Source organism: Echeneis naucrates, chromosome 13, assembly GCF_900963305.1.
Source record: "Echeneis naucrates chromosome 13, fEcheNa1.1, whole genome shotgun sequence".
Classification (NCBI taxonomy): Eukaryota; Metazoa; Chordata; class Actinopteri; order Carangiformes; family Echeneidae; genus Echeneis; species Echeneis naucrates.
Genome location: NC_042523.1, coordinates 10772578 through 10797559, shown reverse-complemented (window position 1 = coordinate 10797559; position 24982 = coordinate 10772578). Strand labels below are relative to the sequence as shown.

Below are 24982 nucleotides of genomic sequence, written 5' to 3'. Positions count from 1 at the left end.
CAACAGGATTTACCAGATTCAGAGATTCAGAAATTACAGGAGTGGGGTCACATTGTCCCAGGAAGAATAAGAAACCAGGAGTTTTAAAAACAACTTCTCTTCTTTCTGCTTCTTTCATGCACAGCGTCTCTGTTGCGCTCTCACACATACACACAAATATACATTTTCCTCCTCATCTGCACCCCCCGCTTCACCAATTGCCTGATTCTCCAGCCTCTACATGTGTCCAGTCCTGAAAAGAAGGAGGGCGTGTCAGTCTGAACAGATGTGGAGCTCTCAGCTGGCCGTCTGTGGATCATCATCACACTCTCTCTCTCTCTCTCTCCTTCTGTCTGTTTCTCGCTATCTCTCTATCTTCTTTATCCTTCTAACTTTATGAGAGACATTTTTCATCATTAATTTTTCCTGCAGTCAAAGGATTTTAAGCACAAGACTTTATTTTCCAACCTTTTTTTTTTTAACCAATATTCAAACTGGAGGCACAGACAGACACCGGCTGCTGGGATCAGTTGATCCAGCTTCAGCTGTCTGGTTCAGGTGACTGGGCACCATGTGAGTTGGAAATCCTCTTCTTTTTTTTTTTAATCATTTCTAACATTGTCATTGGTTCTTAGACTGTGCTCGACATTGTTATAACGGTTGTTTTTCTTCCACAACTTTTCATTTGCTTATTTTCTGCAGTGTACTTAAACTTTCCTTGACATCTTCGTATTTCTTTGTTTTGTACACACTTTGGGGCTTTAATGATTTCCTTTAGTCAGCCAACAGTGGAGCAATGACAGGAACAGAAGTGAGCAGCTGCTTAATATTGTTTTAACATTTGTGAGCACGACTTTATCTTTATTGTAGAGGAGTCCTTGACCTGAGTGAATGAAAGTGTCATTCTGATAATCCTTGCAGCACATTTGCTTCAAACTAAACAGCTTTGAGGTCTGTTTTGCTTTTCTTGAGATTGACTTTTTCTTTCTTCGATTACATATACTTTTTGTTTTCATGCAGGGCTGTGCTCATGTGGGACCGGAAATGTATAGATTCCTTCATTAATTTTACATGCACACTAGTATAATTTAATGGAGAAGAAAATATATTGGATTAGAGTCTGATGCATCATTGTAACTAGGTTTGGGTTTGCTTGATTGTTGGTCAGATAAAACAAGAAACTATAGCAGGTTTTTTTTTTCACGTTTTAGCAAATACATGATTGGCAGATAATAAATCCTAAAAATAAATCCATGTCTGCACACTGATTTGATCCAACGTAGAGACCTCAATATGCAAAAAATTAAATCGGACAAAACTAATTATTATGGTCTCTGCTACACTGCTGCACTGGTCTGTTTGCTGTTCCAGGTGACACCCAGAAGGTGGAGATCCCCAGAGGAGAGATGGAGGCAGTGAAGGGTCAGATGGTGGTGTTGCACGCCTGGTACAGCCCCAGCTCAGACATCTCCAGAAACTCTGTCGTCTGGAATTACATGGGAAATAAGTCCACTCAGGTGAGGAGGTGAAAACACACATCTGTTCCATAGATAACCCTGTTCTGACCTCTAGTGGAGTAGAAAAAGGAGAACCTGCGTGAAGTGAATAAAATATAGTGTGCATCCATGTTACTGTCTTACCATTGTTACATCTCCAAACCAAAATACAAGAGCTGAAGAATGACGAGGCAATACTGCTGCCCATTGATTCATATTTTAAATTCACTGTGCAAATTTTTCACATAAGCAATGTGAAGATGTTAACACACACACTCCATCATGTAGATTGACTAATTAAAAAATTACTGAACAAATTGATGAATATGAAATGATGATTAAAATTGATTTCATTCATTCATTCATTCATCTTCAACTGCCTATCCGTTTCCGGGTCGCAGGGAAATTCATTTCACATAAGTGTTTTTATTGGCCCATCTCTGTGTAACGTGACTGTCCTATCCTGAGAAACCTGTGTGTTGGCAACTAAGGTGAAAAAAGATGATCTGTGGAGATTCCACCACTTCTGATGTCTGATAGCAGTGGAGGGAAGGGTAGATGAGGCCACTAATGACATTTTATCCTCAATTTTTATTGCATCCTTTATATGCAGCATAAACTGCTGGGTGCAACTGTACATATCTGTGTGTGTCTGTGTGTGTCAGATTGTGTGGGGTCTTTGCATGATTAATATAATCTAAACAGTGTCAGTTTCTGATGGCTATGAGCTTAACTCACAGAAAATCAGCCTAAAATACAACATCCACCATCTGTACATGTTAGGATAATCTTTATGAAGGACGTTGATTTCTGTTATATTTTTAATCTGCATATCTTCACATGTCCACAGCAAGTAAAGTAAAAATATTTCATTTGAATGAAGAAGTGTTTTTTTTTTTTTTTTTTTTTTTTTTTTTTTTTTTTTTTTTAATGCCTTATTTCAAAATGTGTTGCTTTTTCTTATAAGGGCATTCCTAGTCCTCTAATTATTATAATTAACTGTGTGTCTCTGCGCAGGTGATAAACTTTAGCTCAGGTGAGGTCGGGCACGGCCAGCATGATTACACCAAAAGAGTGGGCTTCAGCGTGGCCATGCCCTCAGCCAACCTCTCCATATACATCAACAACACCCAGGAGTCTGACTCTGGACGCTACGTGTGCAACGTCATCATCCCCGGAGAGACTGGCCTTACCGGGGAGGTGCACCTTAATGTCAAAGGTAACAGAGGAATCTCAAAGGTCACATTTGATCAGACAGTCTGCAGTGCAGCTCACACGTCTCCTTGGTTCAGAAAAATCAAAGCAGAGTAAATGCTCAACATATTTTGAGCGATTTTGGGTTGAGTCAGTTAAAAATCATACATTTATGTGAGGAAGCACTGTACAAATAAAACTCATCTGTTGTTTAGGGATTTGCTGGACTCTGAGGTCATTATGTCATCCTTCAGCAGCAGATGGATTTATTTCTTTATATATTTATTTGTTTATTTTTCTGGACACTGCCCTGAGAAATCTCCATGTCATAGGCAGTGGATTAAAACTAACGTACAAGTTCAATCAGGGTTCATTGATCCCACATTCTTATCAGACATGTGTTTAATTCAATAATACCCTGTCTGTCTGTCTGTCTCTGTCTGTGTCTGCCTGTCTGTCGGTCTGTCTGTCTGTCTGTCTGTCTGTCTGTCTGTGTCTGCCTGTCTGTCGGTCTGTCTATCTGTCTGTGTCTGTCTGTCTGCCTGTCTCTGTCTGTGTCTGCCTGTCTGTGTCTGTGTCTGCCTGTCTGTGTCTGTCTCTGTCTGTCTGTCTGTCTCTGTCTGTGTCTGTCTGTGTCTGCCTGTCTGTCGGTCTGTCTGTGTCTGTCTGTCTGTCTGTCTGTCTGCCTGTCTGCCTGTGTCTGTGTCTGTCTCTGTCTGTCTGTCTGTCTGCCTGTCTGCCTGTGTCTGTGTCTGCCTGTCTGTGTCTGTCTGTCTGTCTGTCTGTCTGTCTGTGTCTGTCTGTCTGTGTCTGCCTGTCTGTGTCTGTCTCTGTCTGTCTGTCTGTCTGCCTGTCTGCCTGTCTGTGTCTGTCTGTCTGTCTGTCTCTGTCTGTGTCTGTCTGTGTCTGCCTGTCTGTCTGCCTGTCTGTCGGTCTGTCTGTGTCTGTGTCTGCCTGTCTGTCTCTGTCTGTCTGTGTCTGTCTGTCTGTCTGTCTCTGTCTGTGTCTGTCTGTGTCTGCCTGTCTGTCTGCCTGTCTGTCTGCCTGTCTGTCTCTGTCTGTCTGTCTGTCTGTCTGTCTGCCTGTCTGTGTCTGTCTGTCTGTCTGTCTCTGTCTGTGTCTGTCTGTGTCTGCCTGTCTGTCTGCCTGTCTGTCGGTCTGTCTGTGTCTGTCTGTGTCTGTCTGTCTGTCTGTCTGTCTGTCTGTCTCTGTGTGTCTCCTCAGTCCCCCCCTCTCCCCCAGTATGCACCATGACTGGTAACCCTGTGATGAGGGGCAACGTGACTCTGAGCTGTAAGTCCAGCCATGGAAAACCAGTCCCCCAGTACAAATGGACCAAGGCTGCACCCACGTCCGAGGTCTTTTTCTCACCAATGCAGAGTGAGTATTTTCTGAGCACATGATGGAGGATCCAAGTCAGACTACATACAGAGTCAGATGAGTGTCAAATTCATTTCCAAGAAGGTGAGAACAGACCCCACCTTTTCCAGTTTGGGTTTTTATTTACTCACCAAAATCCCTTATAATGTTGTACTTTGTGCTAAAGCATGGAATGGTGTAGTTTTATTATATTATTATATTTTTTGACGTACGTACAAGTTGCCCTACGTTACAGGGGAGGGGTTTGGGGTGGTAAGCAACCCAAGAGACTACACAAGGGCTGAAAAAGTACTGTTTAGAATGATCTGAGCAAATCGTTTGATACATATTCTATATTTTCCAAACATATTCAAGAATTGCACATTAATTAATCACAATTTATCATATTAAAAAATGATCTGGTATAACAAGTTCAATCCCACTTAGGGTAAGTACATGATATTATTTTGATTTTGCTAATATAAAGAGAGCTTATTGTCAGTGAGCCTAACTGTCCAGTAAAAAGCAGGTATGAATCTAGAGACAATAATTGTAGAGGAATGATTCTTGGAAGCCTGTTTTATGTAGAGCTGCTGATCCTCATACCTTTACATGAAGATGAAGCTGAGCTCCTGTTCAGATACAGATACAGCCTACAGGCTGCATGTTGCATGTTGCTGATAGAATGCACCTCAGAGGAAGATCCTCCATCATGTAACATGTCGTATAAAATCCTCTTTACAGATTTAGGCAGACAGCATGCTCCTGCCACAGTGCTAGAGAGGGAGCACTTTGCATATGCTTCTACTGTTGCATTATTTTATAGATGTTTGTTTCCAGATAACGCTACAGAGGAATCACAATCTGGTTCTGAACAACAGGATTTAGGATGATTGATTGAGTATTGACTTAACTGCTTTGATCTCTGGCCCTCATCTCTTTAGAGCAGTAAAGTTATCAGACTCATAAAATGAAAAGTATTCCGTCTGATTGTGCATTGAGCCGGGCTTTGTGTGTGTGTGTGTGTGTGTGTGTGTGTCTGCCCCCTCTTACATGCCATTGACACTCGAGTTCAAAGCCCCCGCTCACGTTTTATCTGCGCTGATGTTTGCTTTCTCTGTGACACCTGAACTTTACTCTGCTGTCATCCCCCCATCTCTTTCAGAAATTTCTCTCAGGTTTTCCCTCTCTGCACTCCTCATTTCCTGTTGACCTTGCTGCCTAATCTAACAAGCCGCATTACAATTCTTTACCAAGCCCTCGGGGAGGCATAAGTTGGATCTGGGGCTGAGAGTGTGGTGCTTCTCGCTCTTCCCTTTCCCCTTCAGTCTAACTGCTGCCTTGCTACCTCTTATTCATGTTCACCGTTTCTCTGTCATCTTTCCCTCTTCCAAAAAAAATCTAAAAACAGAATGGAGACCCTGCCCCCAGCCAATGCTTGTGCTTGGGTTCATGGGTAAGGGTTTTCACTCTTACATTTTCCACCTCACCGGCAAACTGTGAGCTCCTAAGGAGTCACTAGAGTCAACTTGTCAATTCCGAAGTTACAGACAAGCTGTAGAAAAGCTTTAAAGGCAAAAAAAAAAAATCAACCCAACTTATGTCTGCTTATAGGATTATAGCTCTGAAATCACTACACTCTAAGGCAAAAAAAAAAAAAAAAGGTCAAGCGTAGGTGTCAAACCAAATATTAATCCCATTTTGTCAAAGAATCACATTCTCTGCAGAGTCATCTAAATCATTTAAAATTAAATAAAGAAAAAACTTTGTAACTTTTGAGGACAAGCAAGACAGTTTTCTATCTTTGCTGTAATGATATGAAATTATAAACAGCTGTTTCACTTAGAAGATTAAGTATTTCTGACTTGCATACTATTTGTATAAGAATGGGGTTGAATTTGTCCTTTAAATCTTTCTACTAAGTGCTGTGTTAGATTTAGTTGTCAACCTATTGCATTCATTCATATTTTTCCTTGTGTACTATGTTTAGACTCAGTAAGCCTGAATATTCTGAGCCTTCAAGGCTCATTAGTCTTTTTGAGCTAATTTAGAAATGTTTCCATCTGGATATAGGGATGTGTTGATTTTTAATTATAATTTCAAAGTCTTTATGTTTCATATAAAACAAGGAATCTATTTTAGTTTTAAACATCAGTTTCCAATCAACAGCATCTCAGTGGAGGGAATGAATGAGAACAGAGATGGAATAGTGAATAAACGAGCAAATGTGTCCTGTTTCAGTTGGTTTTTCTTAAATACCCAGTTGGGTTAATCTTCATCCATTAGTGTGGATAAAAGTTTGTTTTTGATACACGAATGCATGTTTTGATATGTTAATTTTGAAGGAGGCTGCACAGTAAGCGACCTGCTGATTTCCATTAATGCTGTGTTATGTGTCAGGGCTTTAATAAATGCTGCTCACCGACCTTGCACTGACAGCGACGCGATCTGCGTAACGTTTCTGCCTCGATTTAAAGCGCCAACAACTGCACCGTCAGATCCCCTCCAGCTCTGCTCAACCTGATCACTTTATGGGCTTGAATCCGCTCCAAGCTCCCAGTCAGCTGATGTTCTGCTAATCTGTCACAATTGGGTTTGGTTCTTCGCAGCTGGTTTTCATGAGCAGGGATTAGATATTCAGAGAGGAACAGGTGGACATCACACTCGTCTTGCTGTGGTTTTATTTGGCAGCTGCGTTTTTTTTTTTCATATCTGAGGGAGGATTTTAATATCTGGTCAAAAGGTTATCAAAGCAGTATTCCAGCTGTTAGTACATACTATTTATTATTACTTTCTGTGAGGTCATGTTGTACTCGTATGTACAGATAATTGATGTCAACAAACACTTTCTCTTTCACTTGATTCAGTTTAATAATTGAACGGATTTCTTGATGTTTGAATGTTGACTATAGTTTGACTGTAGACTCTTGATGCCGCTGGAGCAGATGGTGCACACAAAATAAATCTCGGTTCACCCTTCATTCTCCCAAACTTTGGGATGAAAACAGCTGTGATACAATGATTCTGGAGGATTTTCTGGTCTCTTGCATTAATATGTTGCTTGCTGGCACAGCGTGAGCCTTGGCTTTTCATCAGGGATGAGTTGGATGAGACTTTTCTCTCTGTGCGGATTGACATGGAGCAGAGTGCCACTCACCCCCTTCACAAGGATGAGTCCGAAATGGACACACTGCCACTCTTGGTTTCTTACATCCGACAAAAGCAAAAACACATCAGATGAAGATTTGGTGCGATGTGACGTCTAAGATTGGATTTGAGATGATTGGATGTGATAAGTCCTTCATAAAGCTTGTTTATTTTTCTTCATGTTATTTGCAACAACGCAGCATTTTAAAGCCAGATGTGCAAAGAATAGATAATTTTGATTTGAAACTTCCAGACCCGAGCACATTTACTGCTGTCTCATGGAAATATTAAAACAAACAAACAAAAAAAAGTGTTGAATCATCTGCAGAGCCGTCTGCTGAGGCTTTGTGCCACAATGTATACAGTTAGCACTGGAAATGGGCCAACAAGAGATTAAAATCTGGATTCAGTTATGAAAGATGGAACTGATGTTGATTTGTTGCACACAATCATGGAATCATGATCCAAAGTGCCATAGCTTTTTATTAAAAAAAAAAAAAAAAAGAAACCATACCTCCATAATCTCAGACTAAATTATCTGGAATCACTCTATTTAATTTAATTTTATGTTAGCTTTGGTATCAAATAATGAAAAAATTGATGATGTTTTTAACGTTTATAAGAATCTTCTGTACTTCTATACATACAATTGGTGTTGGTTGCTTGTGTTCCAATGAGTAGATTTGTGGTTTAGTGCATCAGCGTCAACCTATGTAGTTCCCTTGGCTTGCCCCACAAAGTCTGCTTGTGCATATCACATAAATATATGATTGTGCAGAGTGTGTAACTGTGTGCTTGTCTTGCAGATGAGAGACACGGAACCCTCAGGCTGAGCAACCTCACTAAAAGCATGTCAGGGAAGTACGTCTGCCGAGCCAGCAACACAGCCGGCTCCGACAGCTGCTCCATTAACCTGGAGGTTATCACCTGTACGCACACCCTAAAAACTGTTTTTACTGCAGCGCGCACTTAGACGTAAATACTGATACTGACTCGTTTTCACCAGCTTCCAACGCAGGCATGATTGCAGCAGCTACTCTGGGGTCAGTCGTGGGTCTGATGGCCATGGTGCTGTTCCTTATATTCATACTGAGAAGGAGACGGGACACTGAGGAGGAGATCGCAAATGAAATCAAGTGAGAGGTTTATTACTCACACGTCAATGAATGTACCTGTGCACTTCAATTAAATTCCTCCTCCTGTGTAAAAGGGGACATTCTTTCTAACACCCAGGGCTGAATTAGTGAGTCACTCCTTTTATATGTGTGGATATGTTGTTAAATTCATCACACTCTGTCTCTTGTTCCTCTGCCACAGGGAGGATGCTCAGGCACCAAAGCGAGTCTCGTGGGCAAAGAGTAATACTGGCTCTGACGTTGTGTCCAAGAACGGCACACTGTCTTCCATAGCCACCAGCCCTCGACCGCGAGACCCACATCAGCCCAAGTTCCACTACCCGTACTCCCCCATGTCGGCGTCAGACACAGGCTCAGTCATTAATGCGTACCAGCTGCGTCCTGGAGAAGCCAGCACTTTGCAGGGACTTCCTGGTTATAACATCGGAGGAACCCCGTCACGTAAACACAAGCGGCCTCCCAATGCAAACGGGGGCCCGCCGCAGGTCCTCAGAAGCCCTGTAGTTGTCATCCCCAAAAGGACTGAGGGGGCACAGCCTCAGGTGCCAACACCACTCACTGTGTCACCACAAATCAGCTCCTCCACACTGACACGCATGGGAGCTGTCGCCGTCATGGTGCCTGCTCAGAGCCAAGCCGGCTCGCTGGTGTGACCGGCAGAAGCGTCTGTGACAGGAAAAAAAAAAGATGGCGGTTATGGAAGGAGAGAAAGCATGCCTTGAAATGGAAAGCACTTTCTCCACGAGGACCCGAGAGGTTGTGAAAGACCAACATGTCTTGAGGGTGGTTTGTTTCTTTCAGTTTCACTTTCAGCTAACTAAGGACAAATCTGTTTTTATTTGCACCATTAGAGACCTTACAAAAGGTCAGCAATAGTGTCAAATTGCAGATAATTATTAAAATACTTACTTTAACGATGTCCATCAGGATACCGTAAACCAAAATTAACAGTTGACCTTGCATAGTTTTACAGTTCTTGCAAAATATAATGTTTTAAGTACATTTGTATAATGATGAAGAGACTAAATATGAACGATTTTTTTTTTTTTTTTTTTTTGGTAGAATTTAATTTCTTTTCGTACCTGGCCATGTAGTGACCACTTTCAGACCACTTTACTTTTCTCAGGCTAACTGCACTAGTTCAAACCCAGCAAAATAACAGTTCAGGTATTAACAAATGTTCTTAGACCCACATTGAGCTGTGGTCACTGAAGGGTTGTTTATTAAGCTACTGCAACAATGTCCATATAATTTTATGATGATGACTGAAAGAGCACTCCATGTGCGTTTGCCTGTTATGATTGCTGGAACATAACCAAAATAGTGAGTATTACATTGTTGTTGGATTCTGACTCTTTTGTTCAAAGGTGCTTGGTATAACTTGATGTAATTACTGTAATGTATGAGGCCATTAGTTGAGTCACAGTTGAGAATATTCGACCAGTTCTGCTGCTGAAGCTCAGCTGTATGGGGCCGCCATTGTAGCAAAACCATTGACAAGTATGAGTCTGTAAGCGTGAAATTAACATGTGAAGTCATTGAAGGTTTTTTTGCTGCTAGACTCAGAAAAAAACATCAGTTGTAACTTGTGAACTTCTAAATAGTCTTTATACACTTCTGCAAATTTGTGTTTTAAACTAATTGGGCAGACCGTCCTAATGTCACCCACTGGTTTGTGAAGTGGTATTTTGAAGCTTCAAGTTCAAAGACTGTATATTTAAGGATTTTATTGGAAATCATTGCCTTTACTGTAATATTCATCAGCATATAAAAAAACAGCAAATAAGTAAGTCCAATAAGAAATTGAACTGAAAAAGCTGATGAATGTATCCAGTTCACAAAGTCAGTGGTGAAAAATGAGAGCCAAATGAAATGTTTTTGTGATGAAAGCTTCATGTTTCAGGATGTTTTCAGAGCTCAGCTTGACTTCAGAGAGCAGCTTAAACCTGAATGGGTCACATTAACAAACAAAAACAAAGTCACAAAGCTTTACTTATTTGTTTTCTGCATGGAGCCAAATTCCAGCAAACATTTACGCACCTAACATTTTGTTACAGTACATTCAGTGTTAAATAATTTACTTAATTCAACTTTTACATGCCAACATGGAAGACTTTTGTTCTAACGGGACATTTGGTTGCAGGACAACAGAAGTTTTCAAGCTGTCAGATGGGCGAGACAATCAGAGTGCCTGTCCTCAAAACCATGAAGGTCAACTGAGTAAGTTTCAAACAGTGAAAGCCTTTTGCTAAAAGCTTGTCTTAGGTTTTATTAAAGTAATCAGAGTTTATTTAAATGAAGAACATTTAGAAATGTCAGTAATTTGAATATATCTTGTATATTCAGAAATATCTGCATTTTGTCTTTTTTTTTTTTTTACAAATCTGTTATGTACACACAGATAATTACATATCCCTGCTCACATTTGTAAATAGCTTTGCTACAGTAAAAGGCCCATACATGTGTTTTCTTGTAATTATCCTGAACTCTGGAAATAATGTGGCAGTGAGTAAGGCTACCTGTAGCACTTTTACTGCAGTTCTGATGGTTGATGTTTTCAGGTTTGTTTTTTTTTTCTAATAAATGTTCTGGAGGCGTTTGGTTTTAGCTGAATTACTTAAATCACATCATACCACAACTCATTTGAGGCATGTCAATAACTACGGTGATTCCTTTTATGAAATCTGATTTTATTCGGAGTATGACCTGGAAATTGCAAAGTAACACGTGAAGACAAACCCCAAATACAACAAAACACCCAATAACACACAAAGTACAGTAACCATGAACATGAATAAGACCTAAAAGGACACGTTCAGGTCAAAGACACCAACATTCCATGTCACGTACAGAAAATGTGATTTTGAGTAACAATGTAATTACAGTGGCACTTCAGTTAGTGTTAAACCATTTTCAACTCAAAACTGTTAAAGAGCAGCTTTTTATGTAAGAAGACTGAACCTCTATATTCACGCAGCACGTTGGGAAACACAGTTTAGATGGAAAAATAAAAAAATTTCTACACCGCTCATGACTCCTCAGAGTCAGGCTCACTGTGTCAGACATCATCTACAATGGACTTAATAAGATGTGCTCTGAGTACTCTATCTATCAGCTACACTGTCATGTTATCATGCTAATGTTTAGCATTTTTACACGACCTCTTAGCTTTGATCTTTAAGCACAGCTGGGAAGTCAGTCATTCCTTTGAATTGTGCGAAATTGGGCTTGTGTACATTTGGACCCGCAGGTGGTGCTTCATGGACAGTCATTTGGATTTTTCCTGAGCTGTGACTCCTTATTCAATTTGATATCAGTTTCAGTCTGGACCTGAGGTGACATCTATACAGTGATGCTACCAGTCTAGTTGAAAATGAGGTTGGGGGCAACACTATTATACCACAAAATATATTTGGCTTCCCCCAATACCCAGCTCGCCACTGACAATTCAGGAAAGCAGTCACACAGTAACAACACCGGAGATGAAGACCACAATTATGGTCACAAATGAAGTCACCCAGGCCCATCAGAGGAGTTTATCACGACTCTGTCAGCAGATTTCGGGAAATGATCATCCTCATCACCTCGTTTGTTCCTTTAGGGGAAACAAAAACATTGTGGGAGTTTCACAAACTGTGCAAATTCATCTCTGCTCGTCTGCTTGTTATCAAAGCTCACCCTCTAAGATCTGATGTACTCTGATGTCACGGACAAACTGCTGCACTGCATAGTCCTTGAGGTAACCATAGCCACCATGCATCTGGAGAGCCTGGTTGCAGATCTGTTCAGGGAACATTGACACACTTAATTCAGAAAAAGTAACAAGTTCTTGGGTGCTGTTATTGCTCAGTAATACTCACATTAAAACATTCATCTGTTACAAAGAGCTTGGCCATGGAGCAGAGAGAGACGGCACAGGGCTGATTCTCCTGCAGTGCAGTTGCAGCCTCACGCACCAGAAGGCGAGACGCCACCAACTTGGTGGCCATTTCTGCCAGTTTGAACTGGAGAAACTACAAACATCACAGAGATAGAGATGGAAATGTAACTAGAGGAGACTTTGAGAATCACTGATAGACCAGAGACTGAATATTTTCATTTTTCTCTCTAAATCCATGTGTTGAACAGACTGTATAAAAAAAAAAAACAAGTTACTTACTTGGTTGTTGGAAAGTGTCTCTCCAAATTGTTTGCGTACCAACAAGTGATCCTTCGCCAGCTGTACGCAGGCGTGTGCTGCCCCGAGAGAACAGGAAGCTGTTGGCAGACAGCTCATATGAAACCTGTGTCTAAGATGCTGCTTGTGGTTGATAACGTTAGAGCATTATTACTGTGAAAAACTTTAATATATAACAGCAGCAGAGTTTACCAGCAGCAAAACTAGAAAAATTACTAAACTGATCTCAACTGGTTGAAAAATTCTCAAGGTGTCTCAGTTTAGTTCTGAATCTTGTACGTTTAGAAAAAGAAAGATGTTTTATGATTTTAAAACATGAATTTGTCCTCATCAATCATACCTAAACATCATTTCATCACCTCAAACTTCCGTCCTTTTCAAAAATATGCTCCTACTTAATGCTGAAATACTGCTGCTCACTTCTATTTTAGACACAAATGAAGTTCAATTCTTCCATGCATAAAATAAAAGTCAAATTCTGTATTTGGTTGTAATTATCTACAATAATTCTCTGGCTATGGTCATAATTGACACATTTGGATGTATTAATCGGCTCTATAAAGAGACATGACTGCTTGAATAGTTTTCCTCCTCACCAATATTGATCCGGCCTCCATTCAGGCCTTTCATGGCGATACTGAAGCCTTGTCCTTCCTCACCAAGCAGGTTGCTGACGGGTACAGCACAGTCCTCAAAAATCACCGCCCTGGTTGGCTGAGAGTTCCAGCCCACCTGAAGGACAGACTGACAGCTGAGCTTCTTTGACCTAATCCTCCCATCTAGTGTTTACCTGTAAACACTTTGTGAGAGCAAAAACACAAATTATCTTAAAAATGTTACAACCTCAACACCTGCGACCGCTTACCTTCTTTTCTTTTTTGCCAAAACTGAGGCCCGGAGTTCCTTTCTCCACTACCAGGCATGAAATGCCTTTCGGCCCTTTACCTCCCGTTCTGCACATGACAACATATACGTCTGTGTCTCCCCCTCCGCTGATGAAGGCCTGCAAAGTCATCATTTAATGATGAGGCATGTTTCTGGCTCTGTTTTCTTTCTGGTCTAATGGCCATCAAGCCACTTCTGAGCCTCAGCGTGACTAAATTTTATACCTTAGAACCATTCAAGATGTAGTGGTCACCCTTCTGCTGTGCAGAGGTCAGAAGTGAAGCAGCATCACTGCCACTGCCTAAAGAGAGCCACATTTTGGTACAAGTATGCTCAAAAATGGATTAGATATTTTTTGTGAATTTTTTTTTTTTTGAGTGAATTTTGAAGTATGTGGTAAACTGACCTGGTTCGGTGAGACAATAGGAAGCAAACTTTGCCATCGAACAGAGATCAGGACAAAACTTCTCCCTCTGCTCTTTATTGCCAAAAGTGTCAATCATCCAGGCACACATACTGCAAAGACACACACACCGTAAATTATCAGGAAAGCAAGCAGCTGTAACTATAGTGGTCATCACATCATTTATTTAGCTGCTTTCATAACGTGGTAACTTGAGGAAAATCGTGTTTCAAGGATAAATGAAATGCCAAACTTTCTTTTCCTTATTTAGAAATAGTTTGAACTTTCTCCAGATAAAACTATACATACTTAGTTTTAATCTGTGAATAATAAACTATCCACTTACGCACCACTAAGGTTTTCTTTACATTTTAGCTCCAACTATATGTCATTGCTTCCTTATGAGGAATTCATACTTGTGGATGCTGATGTACGCGGTGGTGCTGACACAGCCTGTGGACAAAGCCTCAAAGATGACCGATGTGTCAAGCCGGGAAAGACCCGATCCTCCCACATCGGGCTGAACATAGATCCCTCCAAACCCCAGCTGGGCTGCTCTCCGCATTGTTTCTACTGGAAAGATTTCCTGGAAATGTTTGGTTATCTTAGTAAAATAGCTCAAACCATACTGAATCAATGATGTACATATTGACAGCTGTTATAGAAAGACAACATGTTAATCTAAAGTCATTTAATATAGTAAACTTATAAACCCTTTTGTTTGCTCTTTTAAATAAATGTGAGTGGGACATCACTTGCTCACTATTTCATAAGAGATGAAGCATTTTCAACCCAAACAACATTCATTCTCTCTCTCTGATGCCTTAACATTTTCTCGGTTACGTCAGAATACCTTCTGATCCCACTCTGCCATGTGTGGAGCCATTTCATTCGCTGCAAAGTCAAAGGCCACTTTCTGAAACTCCTTCTGTTCCTCTGTGAGTCCATGAGCAGCTGGCAAAGAACAAAGGCAAAGTACAGACAGAGACGTTAAAATGCAATCCTCGGCTGTGCTCCGAAATTCGCTGTCAACGGCACCAATATCAGATTGGTTTTGGATATCCATGGAAGGCACTAGCTTCTGCTTCACTTCAGGCCATTCTGGCCGGACTGAGTCTTTCCCCATAAAAACTGTTCCCTTTCGCCTCGCACCAGCGTCGGCATTACAGTTAACTTTCTGAAAACCTGCACCTTGTTTGCTGTTCCTTGAGCACATGAACATCTAAACACATGGGCCTATTTCTTCAGCATGTTCTCTGCTTTCACACAGGCTCACTGTGTTGGGCCATCAGCTGTCCTGGGACCTTTCAGTGTCTGCCACTCCAGGTGTTATGGACTTAGGGCCTTTATCTGTTTATAAATGATTTTTATGACTTCCCCATCATGACTATCTGCACTGTAAACATGTTAGATGACTATAAACTTTGCTCTTACTGAGGTTTCTTTTGGAAGGTGGGGTTCTCCAAACCGAGGGTCAATGATCAGAGGGGCAGAGGTTAAAGCAACCTGAAGCAAATGTGTGACATTGAGCTGTAAAAACTGACAATGACTACAAGAAAAAACGAGAGACTCAGAGGAATGGGGGGAAGAAAAACACCCCCACATTTAAGTATAAAATGATGAAATTCAGGTTTGGCCCTCTCTCAGAGGGGGGGGGTGTTACAGGGGGTGTATCGCTCCCTCTGCCTCCTGGCTGGAGGACCAGGTGACAGAAACTAACCAATGGCAGCTGCGTTAAATGAACAGTAAAGGTTTAAAATGCCATCGGAAACATTCAGTATGTTATCTGTGTGCCATGGAGCTGTAGCAGAGGACGTCCATTAGTTCCTAACGCTCAGCCGGTGCCCTCCATCTTTTATTTCCCGGCAGCTGTGTGTTTTCGGACTTACGGTCGACACATGAGGCCACTCCTCGTCTCTGCGGACATCGGCTCAGGTCCAGAGTCCGGCTCCTGCAGATGCTGGAGCTCAATCTGGCGACTCTCGCTAAAGGTCCGACAGCCGCCATGTTTACCTCCAAACTGTTATGTCACCGCTGCTGGTGCTGCTGGGAAATGTAGTTTTAATTGCTCTAGGTGCGTAATGGCTAAAAGTTAACAGAATTTTACAGTTATTTTCTGTATAGTTTCTCTGTTTCACCACGCATTGGCGAAGAAAGTCAACTTAAAACCTCGCAGATATTTGAAACAAATTTTACAGTCATCAATCGTTAAATAAATATCAAATGACAATTTGATCGTGTTTTCTCCAAGCTCACACAATTATACATATCTAACGTAGGCTACGTTACGTTAAGTAAGTAACTAAGTAACTTTAACATCAACGTGAATGACATTAAACCAAAATGGACTGAAATGGGGGGCTGACGTTCACCGCCCGTCAAACCAGCGTCCCCACCGGGAGATCTAAGTGTGTACATGAAGCGCACCGTGGAGGTCACGTGTTGGATGTTTGTCAGGCGGCGGGGAGCGATGGCGGACTGCAGCTAGCTGCACCCTGGTCCAGCCGAAGGTAGGCCTCCGTCAGCCCGCTGCCCCTTCATGTTGTTCACTTTGTTTGGTTTGTTTACTTCAGTGGGTCGCTGGTGTGTTCAAGCTGCAGCTGCTCCCTGTCGTGGTGCTTTCTGAAGATTGACAGTGGAAGATTTCTCCCTCCACTTCATCCACAGACTCCTCCTGCTCCTCTGGCCCCTCAGTGTTCTGATATAATTCAATGAGTGTATGAAATCAAAGCAGAAAATCCCTATTCTGAACTGGCCAACTTTAATACTTCTACATTTGTGTTAATGCGTTTGTTTTTTTTTTTTGTTGTTGTTTTTTTTGTGCGATGCAGCACACGTGCATTTGTCACTGTCAAGCTTTAGCTTTGCATGTTTTTTGTACTCCTTCTCATCACATAAAAACAAACAAACCAAAAAAAAAAAAAGATTAATTCTTCTTGTGTTTCAAATTCAAGTAAGATGTGGTTATGACACGGGCTATGTGAAATTCACTTTAACGTTATGTCACAGTGTCCATGATGTGTCCACGGGAGACACCTCTGAGCATCCCTCGCAATTTGCTGAGACACATTATAAAATAGCCCCAGAAAGCTCCTCAAACATTGACCACACCCTGAGAGTGAATAACTGATGGCGGGCATGAAAATGTTAATATTACCAGGTCCAACCAGCAGGATATGGAGATGTTAATTGGTTTGCTTTGCTCCTGGGTTGTCCTTATGTGAGCAATAATGAACTGTGTTCAACTAATGCACTGTGACATAGAAATGCACTGTGATTATAGAAAATGCCACCGAGGAAAAAAGCCAGAGTGGGCAAAAGAACACCAAAATCTGGTAAGAAAATACAACCTGTTGTCTGATACATGAGTTATTTTCTAATCAGCAGTAATTAAATTTGCTCAACAACACGCTAAGGTGACGAAGGCGAAACAGCCTCTTCTCCAAAAGAAAGAGCGGGTGCTAAGAGGAAAGCTGCAACTTCTGTGGACACTGGAGGAAAGCGTCCAGATTCGCCCGGTGTTTCACAGTACTGTCACTGGCTGATGAAGTCTGAGCCTGAGAGCCGCTTTGAGAACGGGGTTGATGTGAAGGTATGTAGCTGCAACGCTCTCATCTGAACAGTCTGTTGGTGTAAAACGTCTTTGGAGTGCACAGAGCTGATGCCTCTGCTTCATTTGGCAGTTTGGGATTGAGGATCTAAAGGCTTTGCCTAATCAGACTGGCTGCTGGGACGGAGTCCGAAACTATCAGGTAGAGCCACAAAAAAACTGACTCCTATTATGAAAAGAAGTTTACTTGAAGTCAGGGACCAGCACAAATCCAGTCTGAAAAGGCTTTTTGTCATTTTATTCTCTTCAGCCTTGGGTGTATTCTTTGCTCAAGTACAGAATGAATAAAACATATTTTTTTCTTTACTTTCTGGGAATGTGCCTCGTAATTATCTGTCATCTGCAGGCACGCAATTTTATGAGGCAGATGAAAGAAGGACAGTTGGCTTTCTTCTACCACAGCAACTGCAAAGAACCGGGAATGGCAGGAATTATGAAAGTAAGTCTCTCTCTCTTCTTTTCACCTCTGGGTATAAGTGAATGATGTATACACAGATACAGATGGGGGTGATGTTTGGCTCTATTTTTCTTTTCCAGATTGTGAAAGAAGCTTATGTGGATCACACTCAGTTCGACAAGAAAGATGTACATTATGATGCATCCAGCAAACCAGACAACCCAAAGTGGAGCATGGTAAAATAATTAGGGAATAACAGCACATAAATAAGTTTATCACATACAGTTGCTGACAATGAACAACTTGTCTCCTTCTCTTTCAGGTCGATGTCCAGTATCAAAGAATGTTGAAGCGTTTTCTTCCCCTATCCGAGCTTAAAAAGTACCACCTCCAGCATCGGGCCAAGGGAGGCCCTCTGAAGGACATGGCGCTTTTTACCAGAGCCAGACTCTCTGTGCAACCTCTGACAGCTGGTATGTAAAAAAACTTTTTGCATTGTTTTACTTTGTTACATAGTCGTCCACAAGGTGTGAACGCTCGGATCTATTTGTTTCTTTGCAGAGGAGTTTGACTTTGTCTTGAGTTTGGAGAACAAAGAGCCGCTGTGAGCAGCTGTTACCTGTTACCATCAGCCTGTGTTTATACAAAGTGTCATCAATATGACATACTGTCGTATTTTACTCCTGTTTATATAGTTAATTAAATGTTCTTTCCTTATTAAAGCTCCAATGCAGTTCTGTCTCTCTGAAAGATACAGAAACAAGTTGTTTTTGCCAGACAACTTGATGTTCCAAAATCACTTAAAACGTCATACATTGTACGCTTAACATGATATATGAACAATATAATGTGAATGAAGGAGGAGTTTAATATATTTGAACGATGGGAATGTTCTGTGAATTGGTGGCTTTGGGATAACAGAATGAATAGTATAGAAAAACAGTTGTAATGATAATTGTTACCAAGTGCTATACTTTGGTTCACACAAATATACCTGTTTGAATTATAGCATTATAAATGATTAATTTAAAGTAGGTAAGGTGTCGTAAGATTTTAACTTTCCGAGGCTGAATAGTTTTAGGTTGCCCTCTGCCCTTACAAGTGTCCTGGTTTATTGCAGTTGTTCAACAGCTCTTCTGTTCTCTCACAGGTTAAACATAAATTCCACTAGATAAAAATGACCTCACTTCATTACCCATAATTTTCTATCACCAGGCCCATGTCTGTCCAATTGACAAAATCTTTCTGAAATGCAAGTTTTCATTGCGAGGCTTATTAATCAGCCAGCTAGTTTCCCCATTCCTACAATACAACAGTACAAAGCCTGATGTTTTCTCCATTTGGCATCAATTTATTTCACTTCTGGGGACAAGGAGCAAGTGATTAGCATTTTGCAAAAGATATATAGTTATACTGTAACTTTTCTCAGGTTAAAAGACTAAAATTATGTTAGAGGCAGAAAGATTTCATTTGCTTGATACACTTAGGCACAACTTTCAAGTCTCTAAGAGAGAGGATACAGAGAACTTCGTAGAATCAGATCTTAATACAAACACTTTGACACTCTTCCCTAACACCATTGGAACGCTAAGGTAAAGCTTATGAACATGAAAAGTCAATTTGTGGCACTCTTTACTGTATAATCAGTGTACACTAGCTGGAACAGGACAACAGGGTTTAGCTGGTCTTATATACAGATAAAAAATGCGAGGGATAATACTTAAAAAGGTCAAAAGGAAAAAAATTCCAGTTTTAACTTCCAACATTTTTTTGTGCAAATACACAAACAGAAAAATGTGTTCAGCAAGATATAGCAGTGCAACGTTATCTCAGATTTCAATGTTGGGAAACAATGTTAGGAATGCATTCAATACATGTGGAATGTAGGAGATACATTTTCATGATTCAGTTGCAATAATTAGAAATTAACTAGAGATTAGAAATCAATTTGTCCCCTGAAAGCAAGAGAATGTTACAAACAAATATGAATAAAAATCCAAAAATTTTACATGAAAGATTTCACACAGTGGATATTGTGACAGATTATTAGATTGATTCCCATAAAGAAGAAGAAGAAAAATAAAAAGCAATAATAAGGAAGATCAAGACCAGCAGCCTGAAGCCACTTTGAATGCCTCATGCAAAGTGTTTCATTGGTCACATACTGCATTACTGTATGCCTGGCTTCATACATCCTCTACAAGCAAATAAAACAGCTGCTTGACCAGATGCACAGTTGACAGGTGCCTCCAACCACTCCAACGTAGACGCAGATGAGTCTTGTTTCAAGAGACTGAAGGACAGCTCTAGCCGCTCTCCTCCTTTGCAGCTTGTTCCAGAGCACTCTCTGAGGCAGCCGAGCCCTCGAACCTCTGAGAGGCGATAGCAGCCTGATGAGACATGCTCTTCCTCACCACATCGCCTTTTCTCCACAGTGTGATCTCCTGTAGGAGACAAAAAAAAAAATTCCTTTTATCCAGTTTATTTACAGAGAACAAGCTGCTGTTTTTCTTGTGGTTTGAGGACTAATGTTATATTTGCTGTCAGTACTTTTAAATAATAGTAATATTTAAATTAATATACATGTCAACACACACTTGGAGCATAAAATTGGCCTGCTGCTGTTCATTATATTACCTGCTGTTTGAAGTAGCGTCTCTCCTCCTCATCAATGAGCACCAGGTTCAGGTAGTAACGCACAGAGAACTTCTTGTTGATGTCTCGCATTGTGGGAGTCAGATCATAGCCAGCCAGAAATAATCGGATGGGAATGGATTCTCCTGAAATGTATTTTAAGAAGATTGGTAATCTCTGTTTTGATGGGAAAAGCTGCTTTATGTTGGAAATAACTGAATGAATGAATAAGTGGCATTTACCCCTGACTGGAGCACCGTCCATGATCTCGTACTTTGCAATAGTGTCATTTTCGTGGTACACACTCGGGCCAGTGCCTGTTGTTTCACGTTTGATTATGTCAATCTCCATGTGTTTAATCTTAATCCTCACTAGTAGGAAATAGATTTTCCCCACAATTACATCTTTCAGATGGTACCTGTCAAATGACAAATTGAGACATGAGCATTAGTTGAGAATAATGGCTAAATAATGATGTAGTAGCTGGACACAGAGTTTTTAACATTAATAATATTAGATTGCTCAAGTAACCGGATGCATTAGATTGATAGATTAATCAATCAAAGACTGAATATCTTTGGGTTTTGGCAGATAGACATAACAAGACACTTAACGGTGTCTGAGAACTTTGACTGACACCGTCTCAGACTCAAACTAAAACCGCTACACTGCAGTAAGACTCAAACACTACTATTTCCAAAGGATGCTGTGTTTATATAAATTGACTTATTTGATAGAGACTGCACAATCATTCATGTAAATTAACCTTTTACAGTTTTAATCCATTTATTTATTGATTTCCCGTCTTTAAATTTAGTTTATTACTTAAGTGTTTCTTGAATTAAATAGTGAGGCTGTCTTGTCTTAAATGCTTTAGCGGGTGTATTGAAAAGGGGGGTTGCAGCCCTACAAGTCTTACTTGGATTTGTTGTACTCAAACTCGATGTGGAGACAATCCTCAATTCCAACTTCCATTTTAATGGAAGAGTTGAGTTCGGGGTAAGTGCTCAATGTGTGGACAACAATGTCCATCTCTTTACTGATGTCATTGAGTCTTCTGATCACTGTTGCGCGAAGAAAATATCTGAAAATGGAACAAAAAGACTTCTAACACGTGCAGGGCAATAAATGCAACAAAAATGCTCAGTTGACATGTAGGTTGAAGAGTAACAACAGTTACACATTCTCTGCCAATAACTTATATTGATTCATCAAACTTACCTTAGCTTCACATTCTGGCCTGTGTAGGACTCGTATGGTTTCTCAACATGAGTGAACTCAAAGTCAAAGGTCTGTGACTGAGTTATTTCACCAGGTCGGGCAAGATCTTTTACCAGAGAAACAAACTCATGATGGTTTCCTCTGTCGTAATACAGCTCTAGAAAAGAGGGACACCAACAAAAGCAAAGTAAGTGGAATACAAAAAACTTTTTTTCCTCCACATCAATCTTTGTCGAAAGAAAAGTAAAAAAAATACAGATTTTATTATGCAGCCTGTCAGCTCTGTGTTTGTTTTATGATTGGTCCTTAACAAGTCAGTGTATTTCATAAAATGACATGAATCACATAAAGCAACATTTTCACTTAAAATGACTATAGTTGATGATCAACAAAAGTGATATTGTGTTAATTGAAAAAAGAGTCATTTCTGAGGGGTGTCGTGGAAGTGGTTTCTGTCTTCACTTTAGTGTACAGCCCACGGAAAGAAGAACTTAAGAGTAAATTCAAATGAGAATGCAGAACAAAGTGTCCTCACAAAAAGCTGAACTGTGGAAAAAAAAAATGGCAAGTCACAGTAAATGAATTTCTCAGCCCACCTAATTTTTTGTGCACTTCCAGTTAGTTTTTTAGAAAAGAGGAAAAATATACCAATCAATATATTTGATGGATGATTAACCTAATCAAAAGAAAATATTGATAAGGCTGAATCTGGAGCTTCTTGTGAATTGCTATGAAACACAAGATAATGGAATCCAAAGAAATCCAACACATTTTCTAAACAAAGTGAAGACTGAATGAATTGAGCTTTAAAATAGCTTTTGATTCATTTCCAAATGATCCACTGGTGGTTGAAGCTCTGATATTATCATTTTCCAAACACATTGGTACTTACGCTTCTGCTGAATATTGTTAAATAAAAACAAATCTATTTAAAACAAGAATATTGTTTCCAGGAGTTACACTACGAAGTTTATGTGTAAACGTGTGAATTGTGAGTATTTTTCATACCTATTTGGCCAACAAATTCAATTTTGATCCCTTGGTGCTCCAGCCTCTTCCCGGGGTTCTTCAGGGTCACATTCACTTTCCCACTCACAGTTTCTCCGTCATAGAAAAGAAAGTACTTGTCTTTCTTTCCGTCTTCAGTCTTGTGTTCAACCTTCTTCCTCGTCTCGGCATCATTCAGGACCACATCAATGTCTGCACTTTGTCCGAAACTAAAGAAGCTCATGGTAACGTTACTCTTGTCTTCCTCACTCGTTAGCAAACTCTCTCGACTGAAATCGTCCTGCTAATTTTCTCTAAGTCGAGCGAAGAGACGCAATCAAACGCCTGCAGGTTCCCTCTCGGGGCTAACACAACAACAACACAACAAGCACGCCTCACACACTCAGGAAGATATTTCACAGAAAAGTCCACATTAGCTACATGTCCACACTCATGTCAACCGATGAAGCTAAACAGCAAAGCGACGGCACGGGGAAAACGCACAATAACACGTCCATTAGCGAATGAGCCCCTTTTCTTTTCTCTTCCGGTCAGATCGGGGTCACCGAAACACGACGTGCGGCGGCAGCTGGGTGTAAAACGGCTTCAGATGTACAGAGAGGATAAATAGTCCATGTTTGTTTTGAGTAAGACAAAACGATGAATGTTGTCAAACGATCAGGATGTAGCCGCTTGCGTCAACAAGACTGCTTCCGGGGTGAAGCTTTTCAAAATAAAACCAAAAGAGACCGGCTCCGAACCGGAAGTGATGTTTTTTTTTTCTAGGGGTATAACGATTAATCAATTAATTGATTAATAGATTTATATTTTAGCGAACCAACTGCATCGATCCGCGCAAGGAAAATTGGCATTCCGGACGACGTATATCAATGAAAATCGTTTGAAATGTTAAATAATCAATTTTCATCGATATTTGTTAGATGCGTGTATTTGAACACAAAAATTGTATGAATATGTGTTTGCTTGTTTGTTTTTAGCACTTTAGACACGTCAAACGTTACTCGATTTAACCTGCCTGTCTGTGACGCCATCGGCATGCGCCGACAGCAGCGCGAAATTTAGAACGATATCAAAACGTAGCATAGCGAAGGAAACGAAATTTACAAGCCACCTTTTTGATCATTTCAAACATTTTGGCTTTTGCAAAGACGGGGGTGTTCTCAATACGTCGGTCACCGTTTGTAGAATATGTAGAATCCAGATAAAAAACAACGGAAACACGATAAATCTTTCCAACCATCTACTGAGGGACTATGGTAGAGGTCGGAGGGCGAGCTCACTTTGGAAAAAAAGTGAACAATTGATGGCCAATTGATTTATTTAAGCTTTTTTGTATATTTATTTCCTTGGAGATTCAGTTGCTCTTGTGATTTTAAAATACATTTTGTTTTAATAGCTAATAGCTTGCTTGCTCAGAAGCACAAATGGAGCGATATTGAATGCCTCCCCAAACCAGAAAAACTTGTGTTCGACACTTATGTGAGCATGAAAAAGTACGCATGTGGAGTCCTGTCGATCTTTGGATCCACATATCTGTGCGAGTAGATTTTTTCCACAATGAACTTTTATTAAAGCAACCATCACTCACGGCTCACAGATGAGAGCCTGCAATCCTGCATGAAGCTTAAGTGAGCTTAAGGGTCTACAACCCAGATATTGATACGCTGTCCAGTGAAGTGCAGGGGCAGAAGTCCCATTGACCAGGTGAGAGAAATAATTTAATGAGATATTATTATGAAAATATATATTTCCATATCGGACCCTGAACTGATGTACTGTATTTGTGTTTCATATTCAGGTTGGCAGTTTGGTGTTAATAAATGGCAAATAAAAAAGTCAGTCATTTTCTGTTCATACTTTATTTCATAAAGGTAACACACTCTAATAAAGCATAAATTTAAAGAAACTGTATGTAATAGCTTCAATTTAGTGGTCAAATAGGTTGTGTGGCTCCGAATGGGTTTTAATTTGGTGGGCCCAAATGGCTCTTTTAGTGCTAAAGGTTGCAGACCCCTGGGCTATGGGATTAAACAAAACGCCGACACTCCAGACACTCCAGGCACCTCTCCTGAAGAAATGTTGGTTGAACCTTACTGTGTACTGTTTATTTTGAAAATTACAGCAAAGGGTTCTGTTTGCACTTAATTCAAATAAAAGTTTAATGTATTTGCCATTAATTGTTGTTCATCTGCCCCTGTCTTCTATCCACCTATTTTAGGTCCTTTGTCTGTTGTTATTACGTCTTCCTCTGGCTTCATAAACTGACTCTCCATCATCTCCAACAGAGACTTCAATGAAAAAAACGCCGGTTTGGGAGCTGCGTTCATGAAAACTCG

At 40.5% G+C, this 24982-nt stretch overlaps 4 protein-coding genes across 6 annotated transcripts in view; 2 read left to right on the top strand and 2 right to left on the bottom strand.

The window, feature by feature from the left end:
- esamb (endothelial cell adhesion molecule b) overlaps positions 1-8964 on the top strand; it is a 51100-nt gene extending 42136 nt beyond the window's left edge. The window contains exons 2-8 of the mRNA XM_029517738.1: positions 1351-1496; positions 2493-2694; positions 3894-4049; positions 5440-5484; positions 7982-8104; positions 8182-8311; positions 8493-8964. Coding sequence (XP_029373598.1) covers positions 1351-1496; positions 2493-2694; positions 3894-4049; positions 5440-5484; positions 7982-8104; positions 8182-8311; positions 8493-8964 — 1274 coding nt within the window. The remainder of the gene's footprint in view (positions 1-1350; positions 1497-2492; positions 2695-3893; positions 4050-5439; positions 5485-7981; positions 8105-8181; positions 8312-8492) is intronic.
- Positions 8965-10452: 1488 nt separating this feature from the next.
- Positions 10453-15815, bottom strand: acad8 (acyl-CoA dehydrogenase family, member 8). The gene is made up of 11 exons (XM_029517317.1): positions 15666-15815; positions 14630-14730; positions 14193-14362; positions 13780-13889; positions 13598-13674; positions 13354-13491; positions 13085-13220; positions 12471-12568; positions 12172-12324; positions 11990-12092; positions 10453-11906 (listed from the first exon to the last, which is right to left on the bottom strand). The coding sequence occupies exons 1-11, from the start codon at positions 15781-15783 to the stop codon at positions 11851-11853; spliced, it is 1260 nt and encodes a 419-aa protein (XP_029373177.1). The 5' UTR covers positions 15784-15815; the 3' UTR covers positions 10453-11850.
- A 396-nt stretch (positions 15816-16211) lies between these two features.
- Positions 16212-18500, top strand: thyn1 (thymocyte nuclear protein 1). Of its 3 annotated transcripts, none has more exons than XM_029517319.1 (8): positions 16212-16286; positions 17053-17111; positions 17193-17368; positions 17460-17528; positions 17733-17825; positions 17924-18019; positions 18106-18256; positions 18345-18500. In XM_029517319.1, the coding sequence occupies exons 2-8, from the start codon at positions 17063-17065 to the stop codon at positions 18389-18391; spliced, it is 681 nt and encodes a 226-aa protein (XP_029373179.1). In that variant the 5' UTR covers positions 16212-16286; positions 17053-17062; the 3' UTR covers positions 18392-18500. The 3 variants fall into 3 exon arrangements, with proteins under 3 accessions (XP_029373179.1, XP_029373180.1, XP_029373181.1); XM_029517320.1 differs by having other exon boundaries at positions 16239-16286; positions 17060-17111; XM_029517321.1 differs by having other exon boundaries at positions 16264-16286; positions 17041-17111.
- A 599-nt stretch (positions 18501-19099) lies between these two features.
- LOC115052879 (vacuolar protein sorting-associated protein 26B-like) lies at positions 19100-23335 on the bottom strand. Its single transcript, XM_029517318.1, has 6 exons — positions 22647-23335; positions 21639-21795; positions 21337-21501; positions 20660-20835; positions 20421-20563; positions 19100-20227 (listed from the first exon to the last, which is right to left on the bottom strand). Exons 1-6 carry the CDS (start codon positions 22867-22869, stop codon positions 20090-20092), a joined length of 1002 nt encoding a protein of 333 aa, XP_029373178.1. The 5' UTR covers positions 22870-23335; the 3' UTR covers positions 19100-20089.
- Positions 23336-24982: the final 1647 nt, after the last annotated feature.